Source organism: Copadichromis virginalis, linkage group LG12 (assembly GCF_057382275.1).
Source record: "Copadichromis virginalis isolate Kocher_CV1m ecotype Utaka linkage group LG12, C_Virginalis_male_GT1.1, whole genome shotgun sequence".
NCBI lineage: Eukaryota > Metazoa > Chordata > Actinopteri > Cichliformes > Cichlidae > Copadichromis > Copadichromis virginalis.
This window is the reverse complement of record NC_140629.1, coordinates 36,613,668-36,630,896: the sequence shown is the minus strand read 5'-3', so window position 1 is coordinate 36,630,896 and position 17,229 is coordinate 36,613,668. Positions and strand designations below refer to the sequence as shown.

Here is a 17,229-nt window from a genome sequence, read left to right as displayed (position 1 = left end):
GAGAAAACTAAGGGAACAAAAACATGTTGAATGTGATTTTTTTTTTTTTGTCTATTTAAATAATTTTCTGAGATAATCCGTAATTCCATATAAATAAATAATGAATCCAATGTGTCAACAAAAATGAAATAAGTATTTTAAACCTGCTTCATCCAGTGTTCAGACTGTGGGAAATGAAATGGCCTCTGAAGCTACGCGATTCCCAAAAACAGTCGTATAGAAAAACCTGAAGCTGTGATATTTACATGAATAAAGTGAGGACTTCTGCAAAGGCTCCATCTGTATTTTATATGTGAGCATCACCTGTCAGTTACAAACAAATCTTCAGAGACACTCCCCCAACAACTCACACCTTCTGTAGGCAATAAAATGTCATTTTTTGAAAACTCTTCTTGTCTGTGCTTTATTTTTGTTTTTTAAAAAAGTCAAAATTCAGGGATACAACACATATTGACGTCATAGCAGTGGGTATTACAAAAATCTTTTTTTAATTAAAAAGTACAAATACACACGTTTAATGCAACAGTAACAGATACAAACTTAAAAAAGTGAAAGGTGTGCAACAATCTTCTTCAGTACCTTCTTCAAATATTAAGGTGGCACAGTTTAAAGGTATTTTTATCAATTCTATCAGAATTTCAAGCATAAAAAAAAATCACATATAGATTATGTGATTTTCTAAGAATTATACCTTTGTCATCAAAGGATAACACTCGAGAAAATGAAACTGTATTCGGGCTGAATACAACAGACTTGCTACAGGTAATTCAGATTGATGAAGGGAGGAATCGATCTGCCGTGTGATCAGAAGCTAGGTGTTGAAGCAGTGCGTGGCCCAGTGGTTGAGACGGTGTTCTTCCTGTAATTCAAAATAAAAACGATGGAGTTAATAATCAGAATAGCGCAAAATAAGCAAATTAGTTTTGGCTCTAAAAATGCCCCCCTTTTGACCGGTAAATACAGAAACTAAGTTAATAGGATTTTGTATAGAAAGTTAGCTAAACGTTAAAAATGCCGGTTCTATGAAATGTTCGCATGTATTCTAAAAGTGATAAGTGTATGACTGATAAGAAATTCTCACTTTTGCAGAGTTTTGAGAAGGCCTGGAAACCACTTGGCCTCTGGATTGACACAGATCTTAGCACCAGACCTCACAGTGATCCTGTTGAGAAAGCAGAAGATTCAAAACATTACTTAAAAATGGAGAAATTATCACGCCGCACAAACTTGATTGAAACTGAAGCAGAAACAAAACTAAGACATGAAGTAAAAGTTTCATTTTTGCTCTTAGTTTACAGTTCTGTGTGTCAGCAGGTAACTTCAAACTTGCATCATCATCATCATCATCAGTGCCAGTTATAATACAATAATGTCAAAGTGTAAAAGGGCTTTATTGACATTTACATGGTTCACAGAACAGTGAAAAAGTTTAAAATTACAGTATAAAAGCTTAAAATGAAAAACTCTTAAAGATATGAAGATAAAATACTCAAGTAATAAAGTATATTTCTCAACAATAAAGTACATATAGTACACTTGAGTATTTCAAATGTGTGCATTTTTGTAAGTTTCCACAACATTTCTATAGAAAGCTTTATTTTATTGTGCTCTGCAATCTTTAAAGACACTTTCAATATAAACTGTGATGCATTACAGTAGAGAGTAAAAAGCACCGTTAAGAAACGTCACCTTTGCAAATACTCACATGATTTCAGTTCGGGGGCAGTGTCCTGAAACAGGAGTCACCTCAATCTTCTTGACCATCTTAGCAGAAACAGGTCTCATGGTCGTCTTTCTACAGCGGCAGGTATTTATGGTAAAACCTGAAAAGAAGCATTTCTATTATTTTAGGAGGAAAGAGTTTGTGCAAACAGTAAGAAACAGTAAGAAACAGTAAGAAGCCCCAAAGAAGCCAGTAGATGGACTTCGGGTAATAACCTTCAAACACTCAAAACAATATTTACTTTCAATTACAGGAAAAAGTTTTAATAGTTCTACTAATATTTTAATATTTCTACATTTCTACTATTCTTTGTTTTTTATCACTGATGTAAAAATATAAATGCCTGCAGTATCTCAATATAAGCCGCTCACCAGGCGCCTGTGGCACTTTTATTTAACTGTGTCATTTGCTGAGTGCTGTAGACTGTAGTATATATTTACTCTTTATCATGCTGCTGTAACATAAAAATTTCCCTTGTGGGATCAATAATTTATCGATCTGTCTGTCTAATGTATTTTTAAACAGAATAACTAAAGTAAGACGATAAATATGAATAAAATAATGACCTCAAAATCAAAGGGTATATTTTGCCCTCCTGTGAGATACCAAACTGTACAAATATTCTGAATTAAAGCAGTAATGTTTTCTTACCATGCAGAGACGCGATGCAACAGCAGAAAGTCAGAGCGACCAGCAGGAGCAGTGGCTTGTTCATCTTCGTGATGGTTGTTTTGATCTTTGAGGACCAGTGAGGATGCAAGAGAGAAAGTCTGAGTGAACGAAGTCGAGTGTGGGTTTATAAAGCTGAGAAAGAGGAAGTAAGTTTGGAAACTCTGTGACATTTTCTGTAGTTTTCTGCTCACTGTGCTAAATTTATCAAACACCCCCATTTCGTCACTGCTCAAAATAAAATGTCATAAAAACAGAATTATAAAATAAAATAATAAATATAATTGCATATTATTATATAATAAAAACATGTTGAATTGCATATTATATAATTATAAATGTTATATATGATTACCAATCATGTAAATACTGAGTACATTTAATAGGGGATTTCTTTGATTACTGGATGCTAGCTCCAAATCTAAGGCTGTAAAGATGCTCAGATACACTCAGACACTTCAATGGTTACACCTTGCTAGTATAAATACATAAATAAAGTAAAATATTTCATTTGGCAGAGCAGCACTTCCGTAATTAAGGGCTGTTAACCTTTTCCGTTTCTGCTTTATTGACTGGGGGAATTTTGTCTCAGCCCCTTAAATTAGACTGCTTCTCATACATGAAAATTAGATGGACAACCCAGAATTACACTGATAAAACTTATTTACGCGCATCTGCTGGAATCAGACTGGGAACTCCTGATCAATCACAAAATGCTTTTGTGGGTCATAAGAGGACCCTAAAGATTCATTTTTTAAGTCTCCCCAGCATGCCGCACTGTGGTTTAGTGTAGAGCTGCTGTAATCAATCCTAAATAATGTTTTGCTTTAGGTTTATTGGGTTTTTTTACACTTACAATTAAATTTAAATATGATTTTCAAGTGAAAATATCAAGAAAAAAGGAGGGAAAGGAATAAAGGGATCCAAAGCCATTGTTTTATTTTTGGGCTGTGGTTTTGGCCTATGCACATACTTTCCCCCTTCATAAAGTAACAGCTGTGATGACTAATAACACTTCAACATTAAGTAATGCTGAAAGACGACATCGGTCATGACTGAAACTTTCACCACTATATGAGCTACTTGGATAATATCTGCCTCTCTTGAGGGACTTTGAAAGTGGCCTCTGTCTCTGTGCTGGGGATCAGCGTGTCTGAGGGATCTCCTTCCTCCTCTTTTCCTTCCAAGGATTAAAGTTATTTCTTGTTTTACGATATTTTGTGTGTTTACATAAGTTGATGAAGTTTGCACAGCAGGGACTCTTTGTCCAACATTCATCACTGTTAGCAACTTTTTCATTTACAGCAGGGAAGTACCTCTGCACAGGGCTCAGGGCTCTACTCAGTGCCACTTAGTCACGTGACCGCAGGTCGACTAAACACAGTAAAGCAGGAAGCTGCGAGTAGGGGGCAGAGCAAAGTGAGTCTGAATGACATGAACGGTGTTAACTTTAGGTTACTTGCATAAACCTGGTTCTCAGAGTTGCATGAGTGAGATGTGTCACTATGGAATGTGCCTCCCCGCATATTCCTCAGATGCATTTATCTCATTCTGCCAATCCTGATTGGCTGGTGATTGCAATCATTATGTCGGGCAGAGCCACCCACCCTTAAATAGCTTGTGCTATTACATAGTTGTTATTTAAGATAAACACCTCTTGTCGCTTTGCCCCGGCATGAAGGGCTGTCTGGTGAGATGTCTTACTCATGGTACTCTGAGAACCAGGGTTACGCAAGTTACCTAAAGATCTCATTTCTAGCATTCATTTCACCGTCTCACTATGGGAAATGGAGACTCCAGTATTGCCAGACAAGCTTATGTCAAGGACCCAGTGCCCACTACTTGAAGCAGAGACTTCCAACCTGTAAAACTGGACAAAAATGAGAGGTGAAGACCAGCTTGCCTCTGCAAGACCGGCTTGCGGCCTGCAGGCTTGCTCCACCACGAGTGAAGTAAGCCGGAAGGCCATTTGCTGCCTGCCACCCTATACACCCTACACATATACTATAATCATATGTGTATTGTTTGTGTATTTATACACAAATACTCATATGTATTCGAATAATAATAATAATAATATTAATAATAATAATTAAAAAAGAAAATGCATGAATAAACTTTCTGAATCCTTTATCATCTGCAACTGAAAATAGTTGTGGACGATTACTATACCTTTCTAATGTGACGATGTTGTCTGTTGTTGTTGTCACTGGCTCTCTTTCTCTGTCTTTCCCTGCCTTCTGTTCCTGTGCTACTGCGAGTACTACCGCCCCCCCCCCCCCCCTCTGCTCAGTGCAAGCACAAGGCTCACGTGCGGAGTGAAGCGGGAAAAAGTGAGAGAAAGAAAAAAAAACCCACTAAGCTCGCGTCGTTCACTTCAAAGAGTCGGCTCTAAGAGCCGTTTTGTTCACGACCGACACATCACTAGTATACAGCCTTTGTAATTCTTCAGAAGAGAAAGGGAGGGGGGAGAATGCAGACAGGACAATAGGTACAAATACCCCAACCACCTAGGCACATAGGTCGGGTTGGGCTTTAGTGACACCCTGTTACAAGCATAGCCATACCTGTTATGTGTCTGTGAGCGCGAGGAGGGAGAAAAAGAGTGGAAAAGTACGAGCTGTCACCGAGCAGAAACGGGAAATGGAAGCATGTAAATATAATAATAACCACTGCAGCCAAAAAGAGTGCCTGACGAGCCCAGTTGTAAGTAAGCTCTTAAGACTCAACTGTACGCCGTGTTCGTGTTTTCCTCCGAAACAAAAAGTTCCGTTGGAGCAGCCTTTCAACGCCTCTCTCTGTCTCTCGCTAGCAAAGTTGACTCAGACAACAAAGTAAAGCTAGTTTTCAGCTACGAGCCCGACACGGAACTGGATGTATTAGCCAGAGGTCTCTTTACGGTTTTACGCCTTTACGGTTCGGAGCCGCGAACCTGTTTTACAGGTGCGGAATAGTTTTCTATACGAGATCGCTGCAGAAAGTGCAGCCTTACCTAATGTCAACCTACTGTTACTCATTTTATATTAAGATTTAAAACCTAGTTGGTATTGGTATGGCAAATAACCTTCAGTAAAAGTAATAGGTCACACAACAATAGTACATTCATGTAGTTGTAAATAGCATGATAATATATTAAGTAATCCAAAGTATTCAGAATACATTACTCTCATTGAGACACAGGCATTAGAGCCATTAAGAGGCTATTGTAATGGAATAGAGTTACTCATATTATGTATTTTAAATATAATTCCGGTACATGTATTCCGTTACTCCCCAACACTGGCCACAATCAGCCCCAGTTTCAGCTGTGGGCAAAAAGGGGTCTGTTCCCAACAGGCTAACTTGGCACATCAGTCATCGTCTGAGACTCCTCATGTTGAAGCGGGTGCAGTGCAGGAACCAGGGGTTTCGATTGCAAGCTGGGCATGTTCCAGCCCAAGGCAACACAAGCAGACCTGGTGTGTGTTCTTACTCGAGACCCCATACCTTGGAGTCTCCGCGTCCTCCAGTATAAGGGAAAGTTGCGATTTTTGCTAGCTGGTATACTAACGTCGAAGGATGTGAGTTAGTTGGCTTGGTAACCTTGGCTGAAGATGAACGGTGGTAGCTGGTGTGCTAAACTGTGCAAAAAGGACCGCCTTACTGGAAGGTAACTGGTATGACGACCAATCTTTGGTGAAGATTCGGGTTCAGAAGAGACAGGCAAAGGTAGCTAGCACCCAGCAACAGGAAATAGCTAACGCTCCTATCTGTGGAAAGTGAAGTTAACTATTCTAAGAAGGTTGAGATATGCCCTGAAGCAAGAAGAGGTTTTTGAATAACAACTATGTAATAGTGCAAGCCATATAGGCGTTGTTGTTTTAGTAATGTGAGGTAGGGCTGGGCCACATTATACCGTTCACGGTAAAACCGGTACAATGTTACGCAACAATAAGAAATTAAAATATCACCATAGAATATGGCTCATTTGCATGAGCGAAGCCGCTGTCTGGTGAGGCTTGCTATGTCCCTTTTGATTGTTAATGGTTAAAAATGTTTTTTATGAATCAGAAGGTATAAAACTACTTAAAAAGACACACACACACACACACACACACAAAGTAACTCGGCCGGAGTGCCTATTTCGGGTCACTTTTGCCAGTCCCAAGTACGGATAAAGGAGGAGGGTTGGAATTGTGACATTAAAAAAACAAAAACTCCACAATGTTTTTTTCTCTCTCCTACAGCGTCTGTTGCATAGGCATGACCTATTATGCAAATTAGGCGATGACATCATTTGGCGACTTCTAGCGACTTTTAGGACAGCCAATCGCGATTTTACTTACTGAAGAGTTGGCAACACTGCGGAGCAATCTGGGTCCAAAACTCCGTCCTCTTCAGGTACCAAAGTCAAACGAACACTGCGGCACACTGAGAGTTAAAAACTTCTTTCATCTTTAATTAAATGATCAGTGTTGCTGCTTTACCAGGTTTAACAATTAAGTTTAAAACAGCAGAACTCTCTGCCTGGGAGGGATGTGAGGTGGGCAAATGAACTCAATCATTTCTTCAACAGATTTGATTCAACCATGAGACAGTCTACAACATCGGCTGCAGACTCACCCACCCCCACTGCTGCTGTTCCACCTCTGACACCTCAGACACTTCACACCTCCTCTATTCACCCTGCTCACTCCCCCCCACCCCCAACAACAGCATCCAATACACACTCAACACAAGGCTCCAGCCTGTCTCTCTCAACCACCCAGGTTAGGAGGGAACTGAGGAGGATTAATGGCAAGAAGGCAGCGGGCCCAGATGGCATCAGCTCGAGGGTCGTCAGGTCCTGCGCGGACCAACTGTGTGGGGTGATGGAGCACCTCTTCAACCTGAGCCTGAGGTTGGGAAGAGTCCCACAGCTCTGGAAAACCTCCTGTGTTGTACCAGTGCCAAAGACTTCACGCCCCAAGGACCTCAACAGCTACAGGCCGGTGGCTCTGACATCCCACCTGATGAAGACCCTGGAGCGGTTGGTCCTGGCTCAGCTTCGGCGCCTAACAAGCTCATCACTGGACCCACTTCAGTTTGCCTACCAGCCTGGCATTGGAGCGGATGATGCCGTCATTCACCTCCTACATCGTTCCCTCGCTCACCTGGAGACCGCTGGAAGCACTGTGAGAATCATGTTCTTTGATTTCTCCAGTGCCTTCAACACTATTCTTCCCTCGGTTCTGAAGGACAAGCTGGAGAACTCTGGAGTGGACCGTCACCTCACTACCTGGATTTTGGACTACCTCACCGACCGACCACAGTATGTGAGGACTCAGGGCTGTGTGTCGGACAGGGTCGTCTGCAGTACGGGGGCCCCACAGGGAACGGTTCTGGCTCCGTTCCTCTTCACCATCTACACTGCAGACTTCTCCCACAATTCCACCCAGTGCTTCCTGCAGAAGTTCTCTGATGACTCTGCAATAGTCGGCCTCATCACTGATGGGGACGACAAGGAGTACAGAGGACTGACTCAAGACTTTGTGGACTGGTGCCAGCTGAACTACCTCCAGATCAACGCCAGTAAAACCAAGGAGCTGGTGGTAGACTTCCGCAGGCACAAGCATTCTCCACTGCAACCACTGAACATCCAAGGTATGGACATTGAGGCTGTGGACAGCTACAGGTACCTTGGTGTTCATCTGAACAATAGACTGGACTGGACTCATAACTCAGACGCCCTCTACAGGAAAGGGCAGAGCAGGCTGTACCTGCTGCGGAGACTCAGGTCGTTTGGGGTGGAGGGCCCACTCCTGAAGACCTTCTATGACTCTGTTGTGGCTTCTGCTATCTTTTATGGTGTGGTCTGCTGGGGCGGCAGCATCTCTGCTGGGGACAGGAAGAGACTGAACAGGGTGATCCGAAGGGCCAGCTCTGTTCTAGGATGCCCTCTGGACCCAGTGGAGGTGGTGAGTGACAGGAGAATGGCGGCTAAGCTGTCATCCCTGTTGGACAACGTCTCCCACCCCATGCAGCAGACTGTGACAGCACTGAGCAGCTCCTTCAGTGGGAGACTGCGGCACCCACGGTGTGGGACGGAGAGATTTCGCAGGTCTTTCCTCCCCACTGCTGTCAGACTCCATAATAAAGACTTTAACTGAACAAACACACACATCCACACATGTGCAAAATATATTTTTATCTTATTGTATATTTTTATTCTATTTTATTCTACTGTATATAGTATATTATTTTATTCTATTCTGTACAGCTGTGTACTGTATTTATTCTTATTGTATTCTAATTTTTGCGTCATAACTTTTGCACTGTCCACTTCCTGCTGTGACAAAACAAATTTCCCACGTGTGGGACTAATAAAGGTTATCTTATCTTATCTTATCTTATCTTATCTTAACACCCCGGTATCCGTGAAAACAGAATTTATTAAATTATTAATAATAATTGAGTTAGAAGTTAGCAGAAATTAGCGCGCTAGTTTTGCCAGTTACCTAAACATTAAATTAAATTCACTTCCACTGTAGATGAAGACAGAAACTATATAGATAGATCAGAATTTGTCAAATAATCTCAATGAGATTTTACCTGGATAAATAAAGGACTAATAATAAAACTGTTATCAATGAAGGTGGTATGCAGTTCTTCACCACACTGGTCTCCAGTCCAACAAGCGCCCACCGCAGGCAGGAGGAAGCACTCGGTCAGCTTCCTCTGACTGGAAACTTTCAGCTGTGGTGAACAGCTCTTACCAAAGCCAAACTTAGCCTCATGTTTGCCATTTAAATGTTTAAAAAGAGAGAAAAAAATAAGTTTAAATAATGTGGGTTATGCTGCTGTCTTTGTTTAGTCCCTCTAACAAAAGGACTATCTGGCTCTTTAAAATTCTTCAGTGTACAGGGAGTGCAGAATTATTAGGCAAATGAGTATTTTGTCCACATCATCCTCTTCATGCATGTTGTCTTACTCCAAGCTGTATAGGCTCGAAAGCCTACTACCAATTAAGCATATTAGGTGATGTGCATCTCTGTAATGAGAAGGGGTGTGGTCTAATGACATCAACACCCTATATCAGGTGTGCATAATTATTAGGCAACTTCCTTTCCTTTGGCAAAATGGGTCAAAAGAAGGACTTGACAGGCTCAGAAAAGTCAAAAATAGTAAGATATCTTGCAGAGGGATGCAGCAGTCTCAAAATTGCAAAGCTTCTGAAGCGTGATCATCGAACAATCAAGCGTTTCATTCAAAATAGTCAACAGGGTCGCAAGAAGCGTGTGGAAAAACCAAGGCGCAAAATAACTGCCCATGAACTGAGAAAAGTCAAGCGTGCAGCTGCCAAGATGCCACTTGCCACCAGTTTGGCCATATTTCAGAGCTGCAACATCACTGGAGTGCCCAAAAGCACAAGGTGTGCAATACTCAGAGACATGGCCATGGTAAGAAAGGCTGAAAGACGACCACCACTGAACAAGACACACAAGCTGAAACGTCAAGACTGGGCCAAGAAATATCTCAAGACTGGTTTTTCTAAGGTTTTATGGACTGATGAAATGAGAGTGAGTCTTGATGGGCCAGATGGATGGGCCCGTGGCTGGATTGGTAAAGGGCAGAGAGCTCCAGTCTGACTCAGACGCCAGCAAGGTGGAGGTGGAGTACTGGTTTGGGCTGGTATCATCAAAGATGAGCTTGTGGGGCCTTTTCGGGTTGAGGATGGAGTCAAGCTCAACTCCCAGTCCTACTGCCAGTTTCTGGAAGACACCTTCTTCAAGCAGTGGTACAGGAAGAAGTCTGCATCCTTCAAGAAAAACATGATTTCCATGCAGGACAATGCTCCATCACACGCGTCCAAGTACTCCACAGCGTGGCTGGCAAGAAAGGGTATAAAAGAAGAAAAACTAATGACATGGCCTCCTTGTTCACCTGATCTGAACCCCATTGAGAACCTGTGGTCCATCATCAAATGTGAGATTTACAAGGAGGGAAAACAGTACACCTCTCTGAACAGTGTCTGGGAGGCTGTGGTTGCTGCTGCACGCAATGTTGATGGTGAACAGATCAAAACACTGACAGAATCCATGGATGGCAGGCTTTTGAGTGTCCTTGCAAAGAAAGGTGGCTATATTGGTCGCTGATTTGTTTTTGTTTTGTTTTTGAATGTCAGAAATGTATATTTGTGAATGTGGAGATGTTATATTGGTTTCACTGGTAAAAATAAATAATTGAAATGGGTATATATTTGTTTTTTTTTAAGTTGCCTAATAATTATGCACAGTAATAGTCACCTGCACACACAGATATCCCCCTAAAATAGCTAAAACTAAAAACAAACTAAAAACTACTTCCAAAAACATTCAGCTTTGATATTAATGAGTTTTTTGGGTTCATTGAGAACATAGTTGTTGTTCAATAATAAAATTATTCCTCAAAAATGCAACTTGCCTAATAATTCTGCACTCCCTGTATGTTCATACACAGTCCTCTAACATAAACTCAAATATCCTGTGAAAGTGCTCTCAAAAGGGAAGTCATTTTCTCACAATGTTAATTTATATAGATTTATGTAAATCCTGATTACGTTAGAGCGAAATCTTTAGGGTTTATCACAGTTTATCACATTTGTCATGGGTCCCCAACTGTTAAAAAAGTGAGATAATTCATCATTATAGTACAGTAAAAACTACATAAATATTTATTGGAGATAATTAAGGCGACAAAACCATGTTGTCTTTCAGACAAGTGGTGAAAAAGAGTCCAAAATACACATCAAGTTTGCTGAAATTAGTATTTAATAAGAGAGTGCCATTTTTCTATTTAAACAAAAGTCGTGTAAGTCTTTATATTCATATTTGAGTTTATTTTCTGTAGTGGTGACAATATAATGATGTAATGTGTTTGATGTCTGTTTGAAAAGTCTACATAAATTAAGTGGCGTTTGTTAAAGTCAAAAGTCAAAATTCAGGGATACAACACACATTGACGTCATAGTATTAGAGAAACCAGTTTTTTAATTAAACAGTACTTATACACATGTGTAATGCAACACTAACAGATACAAACTATTAAAAAAGAGAAAAGTGTGCAACAATACTGCAGTCCTTTTTTCTTCTTCAGTACATTCTTACAATGGTAAGGTGGCGCAGTTTAATAGTATTCTATCAGAATTTCAAGCATAAAAAAAATCACATTCAGATTATGTGATTTTCTAAGAATTATACCTTTGTCATCAAAGGATAACACTCGAGAAAATGAAACTGTATTCGGGCTGAATACAACAGGCTTGCTACAGGTAATTCAGATTGATGAAGGGAGGAATCGATCTGCCGTGTGATCAGAAGCTAGGTGTTGAAGCAGTGCGTGGCCCAGTGGTTGAGACGGTGTTCTTCCTGTAATTCAAAATAAAAACGATGGAGTTAATAATCAGAATAACTCAAAATAAGCAAATTAGTTTTGGCTCTAAAAATGCCCCCCTTTTGACCGGTAAATACAGAAACTAAGTTAATAGGATTTTGTATAGAAAGTTAGCTAAACATTAAAAATGCCGGTTCTATGAAATGTTCATATGTATTCTAAAAGTGATAAGTGTATGACTGATAAGAAATTCTCACGTTTGCAGAGTTTTGAGAAGGCCTGGAAACCACTTGGCCTCTGGATTGACACAGATCTTAGCACCAGACCTCACAGTGATCCTGTTGAGAAAGCAGAAGATTCAAAACATTACTTAAAAATGGAGAAATTATCACGCCGCACAAACTTGATTGAAACTGAAGCAGAAACAAAACTAAGACATGAAGTAAAAGTTTCATTTTTGCTCTTAGTTTACAGTTCTGTGTGTCAGCAGGTAACTTCAAACTTGCATCATCATCATCATCATCATCAGTGCCAGTTATAATACAATAATGTCAAAGTGTAAAAGGGCTTTATTGACATTTACATGGTTCACAGAACAGTGAAAAAGTTTAAAATTACAGTATAAAAGCTTAAAATGAAAAACTCTTAAAGATATGAAGATAAAATACTCAAGTAATAAAGTATATTTCTCAACAATAAAGTACATATAGTACACTTGAGTATTTCAAATGTGTGCATTTTTGTAAGTTTCCACAACATTTCTATAGAAAGCTTTATTTTATTGTGCTCTGCAATCTTTAAAGACACTTTCAATATAAACTGTGATGCATTACAGTAGAGAGTAAAAAGCACCGTTAAAAAACGTGACCTTTGCAAATACTCACATGATTTCAGTTCGGGGGCAGTGTCCTGAAACAGGAGTCACCTCAATCTTCTTGACCATCTTAGCAGAAACAGGTCTCATGGTCGTCTTTCTACAGCGGCAGGTATTTATGGTAAAACCTGAAAAGAAGCATTTCTATTATTTTAGGAGGAAAGAGTTTGTGCAAACAGTAAGAAACAGTAAGAAGCCCCAAAGAAGCCAGTAGATGGACTTCGGGTAATAACCTTCAAACACTCAAAACAATATTTACTTTCAATTACAGGAAAAAGTTTTAATAGTTCTACTAATATTTTAATATTTCTACATTTCTACTATTCTTTGTTTTTTATCACTGATGTAAAAATATAAATGCCTGCAGTATCTCAATATAAGCCGCTCACCAGGCGCCTGTGGCACTTTTATTTAACTGTGTCATTATATATATATATATTATATATATCTACTATATAACTGTAGTATATATTTACTCTTTATCATGCTGCTGTAACATAAAAATTTCCCTTGTGGGATCAATAATTTATCGATCTGTCTGTCTAATGTATTTTTAAACAGAATAACTAAAGTAAGACGATAAATATGAATAAAATAATGACCTCAAAATCAAAGGGTATATTACTGCATTAAAGCAGTAATGTTTTCTTACCATGCAGAGACACGATGCAACAGCAGAAAGTCAGAGCGACCAGCAGGAGCAGTGGCTTGTTCATCTTCGTGATGGTTGTTTTGACCTTTGAGGACCAGTGAGGATGCAAGAAAGAAAGTCTGAGTGAACGAAGTCGAGTGTGGGTTTATAAAGCTGAGAAAGAGGAAGTAAGTTTGGAAACTTACTTCGTCATCACTCACATATTGTCAATATGTCATAAAAGCAGAATTATTAAGTAAAATAATAAATATAACTGCATATTATTATATAATAAAAATGTAGAATTATATATTAAATCATTATAAATGTAACATATGATTACCAATCATGTAAATACTGAGTACATTTAATAGGGGATTTCTTTGATTACTGGATGCTAGCTCCAAATCTAAGGCTGTAAAGATGCTCAGATACACTCAGACACTTCAACAGTTGCACCTTGCTAGTATAAATACATAAAGTAAAATATTTCATTTGGCAGAGCAGCACTTCCGTAATTGAGGGCTGTTAACCTTTTCCGTTTCTGCTTTGACTGGGGGAATTTTGTCTCAGCCCCTTAAATTAAACTGCTTCTCATACCTGAAAATGAAATGGAAAACCCAGAATTACACCGATAAAAATTATTTACACGCAGTAAACATTTGCATCTGCTGGAATCAGACTGGGAACTCCTGATCAATCACAAAATGCTTTTGTGGGTCATACCCACATAGCAGACAGGTCTGGCCCAGATCTGGCATCAAGTTGGCACTTCTGACTGAACGGTGTCATGGCAGGGTGTATGTCAACCAGATGTGGGCCAGGTCTGGCAATGATGACACTATTTATGTTCTCCTATTTTAGTTAGAAGAAACAAATGCCATGTTGCAATACTATACAATACTATAGTATACAATACTATACTATGGTAGGCAACGTTTCAAATGCAGGTTTGTCAGGTTTGTGAGTGTACACTTGATCCAAAACCTAGTGAGGGTTTACTCATATTTACCACTGGGTGTCTTTAGCTCAGGAGGTGGAGCAGGTCACCTACTGATCAGAAGGTTAGTGGTTCAGTCCTTGGCTCCTCCAGACTGTATGTTGTGAGTGTGTATGAATGTAGTGAGAAAGTGTGTGTTTGGGTGAATGTGGCATGTTGTATATAAAATGGTAAAAATGGTAAATGGCCTGTATTTGTATAGCGCTTTACTAGTCCCTAAGGACCCAAAGCGCTTTACACATCCAGTCACCCACCCATTCACACACACATTCACACACTGGTGATGGCTGCTACATTGTAGCCACAGCCGCCCTGGGGCGCACTGACTAAATATGATTATCAAATGAAAATATCAAGAAAAAAGGGAATTAAAGTGACCCAAAGCCAGAGTTTGATTTTTGGGCTGTGGTTTTGGCCTCTGCACATACTTTCATCACTCAGCTGCTCTGCCTGTTGGTGTTGTCTGACTTCAAGGTTATTTCCCTGTCTGAATTAACTAAGGTTGTAAATGCAGCTCAATGTACAACAGCTGGACTCAGGGCTGGACTGGGACAAAAAATCAGCCTGGGCATTTTGACTAGAGACCGGCCCACCAGGTATTACAGGAAAAGCCATAAAGCCTTTGAATGAAAACAAACGCTGTTGTGACAGTGATGTACTGTCTTGTTGGTATATGTATGATTTCTATACGTTGTACATCAGATAAAAACTTTGGTTGTAAGCTTCAGATAATTATTTAATAACAGCCAGACATTTTAAATGAGAATAAGAAAGAAAAGTATTTCTTTGTCCCCCCCCCTTTCCTTGTTAATGCCCTACCTGGCCCCCTGGCAAAACTTTGCTAGAGCCGCCCCTGCACAGTTACCAGCTGTCAGCTACTTAGAAAAGGATCCTGGGGTTATTTGTCTCTCAGAAACAGTTCATAACTTCCCTTCAACTCATTCATGTCACCTAAAAGGTAAACCTGTTTCTCCATCACCTGTTCAGCTCTGATGATTCAGTAAGGACATCTCCTGGTTTCATCTTCATGTTTCCCTCTCACCACATATCCAAACCAATATCATGACCAGCAGCTTTTACAGCTGTGGCTCCACATCACTCCTGTCCTGCAGCAGCTTCATTGGCTCCCGGTCAAATATCGTATCAATTTCAAAATACTCTTGTACACATTTAAGGCTATTCATCATCTCTCTCCTCCATATCTCTCTGATCTGGTTCAGATCACCACCTCATCTTAGATCTTCTTCTTCCCTTTCTCTCTCTCTGTCCCCTCCCCCCGTCTTGACACCGTGGGGAGCAGGGCTTTCAGCTGCTCTGCTCCTCAAATTCCCTCCATTTAAGAAATATCTCTTCCTTCTCTCTCTTTAAGCCCCAACTCAAAACTCACTTGTTCAAAGTAGCTTATACCACATAACCTCTCCACTCTGCTATTTTAACTTTGTTTTATGTCTTATGCTTTTATGATTGTGTAAACTGCTTGCTTTTATGTTGCTTTTATTATTCTGCTGTTTACAGTGTCCTTGAGTGTTCTGAAAGGCGCTTTCAAATAAAATGTATTATTATTATTATTATTAATGCTGAAGGGTGACATCAGTCATGACTGAAACTTTACTTTCACCACTATATGAGCTGCCTGGATAATATCTGCCTCTCTTGAGGAGCTTTGAAAGTGGCTTCTGTCTCTGTGCTGGGGATCAGCGTGTCTAATTTACACAAGCGTTTTTTGAATAACGACTGTGTAATAGCGCAAGCTATTTAAGAGTGGGTGGCTCTGCCTCACATGGTCGTCGCGAACACCAGCCAATCATGACTGGGATAGGTGTTTCTGAGGAATACACAGGGAGGCACATCCTATAGTGAGACATGGAAACAAATGCTAGGAATGAGAACTCTTCAGTATTAGAAGCTTTGGTTATGTGTAAAATGGTAAATGGCCTGTATTTGTATAGCGCTTTCACTAGTCCCCCTAGGGACCCCAAAGCACTTTAGCCATCCACCCATTCACTCTCACATTCACACACTGGTGGAGGCAAGCTAGAGTTATAGCCACAGCTGCCCTGGGGCAGACTGACAGAAGCGAGGCTGCCATACTGCGCCATCAGCCCTTCTGGCCGACACTAGTAGGCAGTAGGTGAAGTGTCTTGGCAAAGGACATAACGACCAAGACTGTCCGAGCCGGGGCTCGAACCGGCAACCTTCCGACTACAAGGCGAACTCCCAACTCTTGAGCCACGACCGCAGCAGAAAAGGTCTCATTTAATGCACTGTTAAAAAATTACTGTTAAAAATTACATGTTAAGCAAGTCAGGAGTTCCACACACTTTCAGAGCAGATGACCAACTTTTATTTTCTAAATCTGAATTTTAAAAAATCCCTACACTGTTGTTTTAGTAGAGTGAGGTAAGAGGACAAAAACTGGGCATGTGTCTTCAGGCCACCAGCTGGTGCTACTCTAGCTCTCAGGAGAGTTTTTAAAGAACCACATTTAAAACTGTTATCAATGAAGGTGGCATGCAGTTCTTTACCACACTGGTTTCCAGTCCAACAAGCATCCACCGCAGGCAGCGTCCTCTGATTGGAAAACTGTCAGCTGTGGTGAACAGCTCTTACCAAAGCCAAACTTAGCCTCATGTTTGGCATTTAGGCTACCCATATGGAAAAGATATATATAAATCTTATAAAGTTTGTATCTGTCTTGTGTGAAACTTGTATGAAAAGCATATAAGAGTGAAAACGGATATAAGATCCCTTGAAAAATTATATAATGAAACTTGTATGTTTTGGATACTTACTAAAACAATATATGAAAGTAATGAGGAAGTGGCCACTTTCATGAGTAAATCATATAAGTTTTTACTATTTCTTTTCCATATGGCTAAGTTTAAATACCGATTCCTCTAACACAAACATACAATTCTGTGAAAGTGTTCTCAAAAGGCGGATGTCATTTTCTCGCAATGTTAATGTTAATTAATTTACATTTATGTAAAGCCTGATTAGTA

The 17,229-nt window shown here is 40.1% G+C and overlaps 2 protein-coding genes across 2 annotated transcripts; both read right to left on the bottom strand.

The window, feature by feature from the left end:
• Positions 1 to 469: 469 nt before the first annotated feature.
• LOC146697580 (C-X-C motif chemokine 10-like) lies at positions 470 to 2,539 on the bottom strand. Its single transcript, XM_085476378.1, has 4 exons — positions 2,375 to 2,539; positions 1,706 to 1,823; positions 1,082 to 1,162; positions 470 to 859 (listed from the first exon to the last, which is right to left on the bottom strand). The coding sequence occupies exons 1-4, from the start codon at positions 2,436 to 2,438 to the stop codon at positions 805 to 807; spliced, it is 318 nt and encodes a 105-aa protein (XP_085332504.1). The 5' UTR covers positions 2,439 to 2,539; the 3' UTR covers positions 470 to 804.
• Positions 2,540 to 11,422: 8,883 nt separating this feature from the next.
• On the bottom strand, positions 11,423 to 13,404 carry LOC146697579 (C-X-C motif chemokine 10-like). Its single transcript, XM_085474218.1, has 4 exons — positions 13,249 to 13,404; positions 12,607 to 12,724; positions 11,980 to 12,060; positions 11,423 to 11,757 (listed from the first exon to the last, which is right to left on the bottom strand). Exons 1-4 carry the CDS (start codon positions 13,310 to 13,312, stop codon positions 11,703 to 11,705), a joined length of 318 nt encoding a protein of 105 aa, XP_085330344.1. The 5' UTR covers positions 13,313 to 13,404; the 3' UTR covers positions 11,423 to 11,702.
• Positions 13,405 to 17,229: the final 3,825 nt, after the last annotated feature.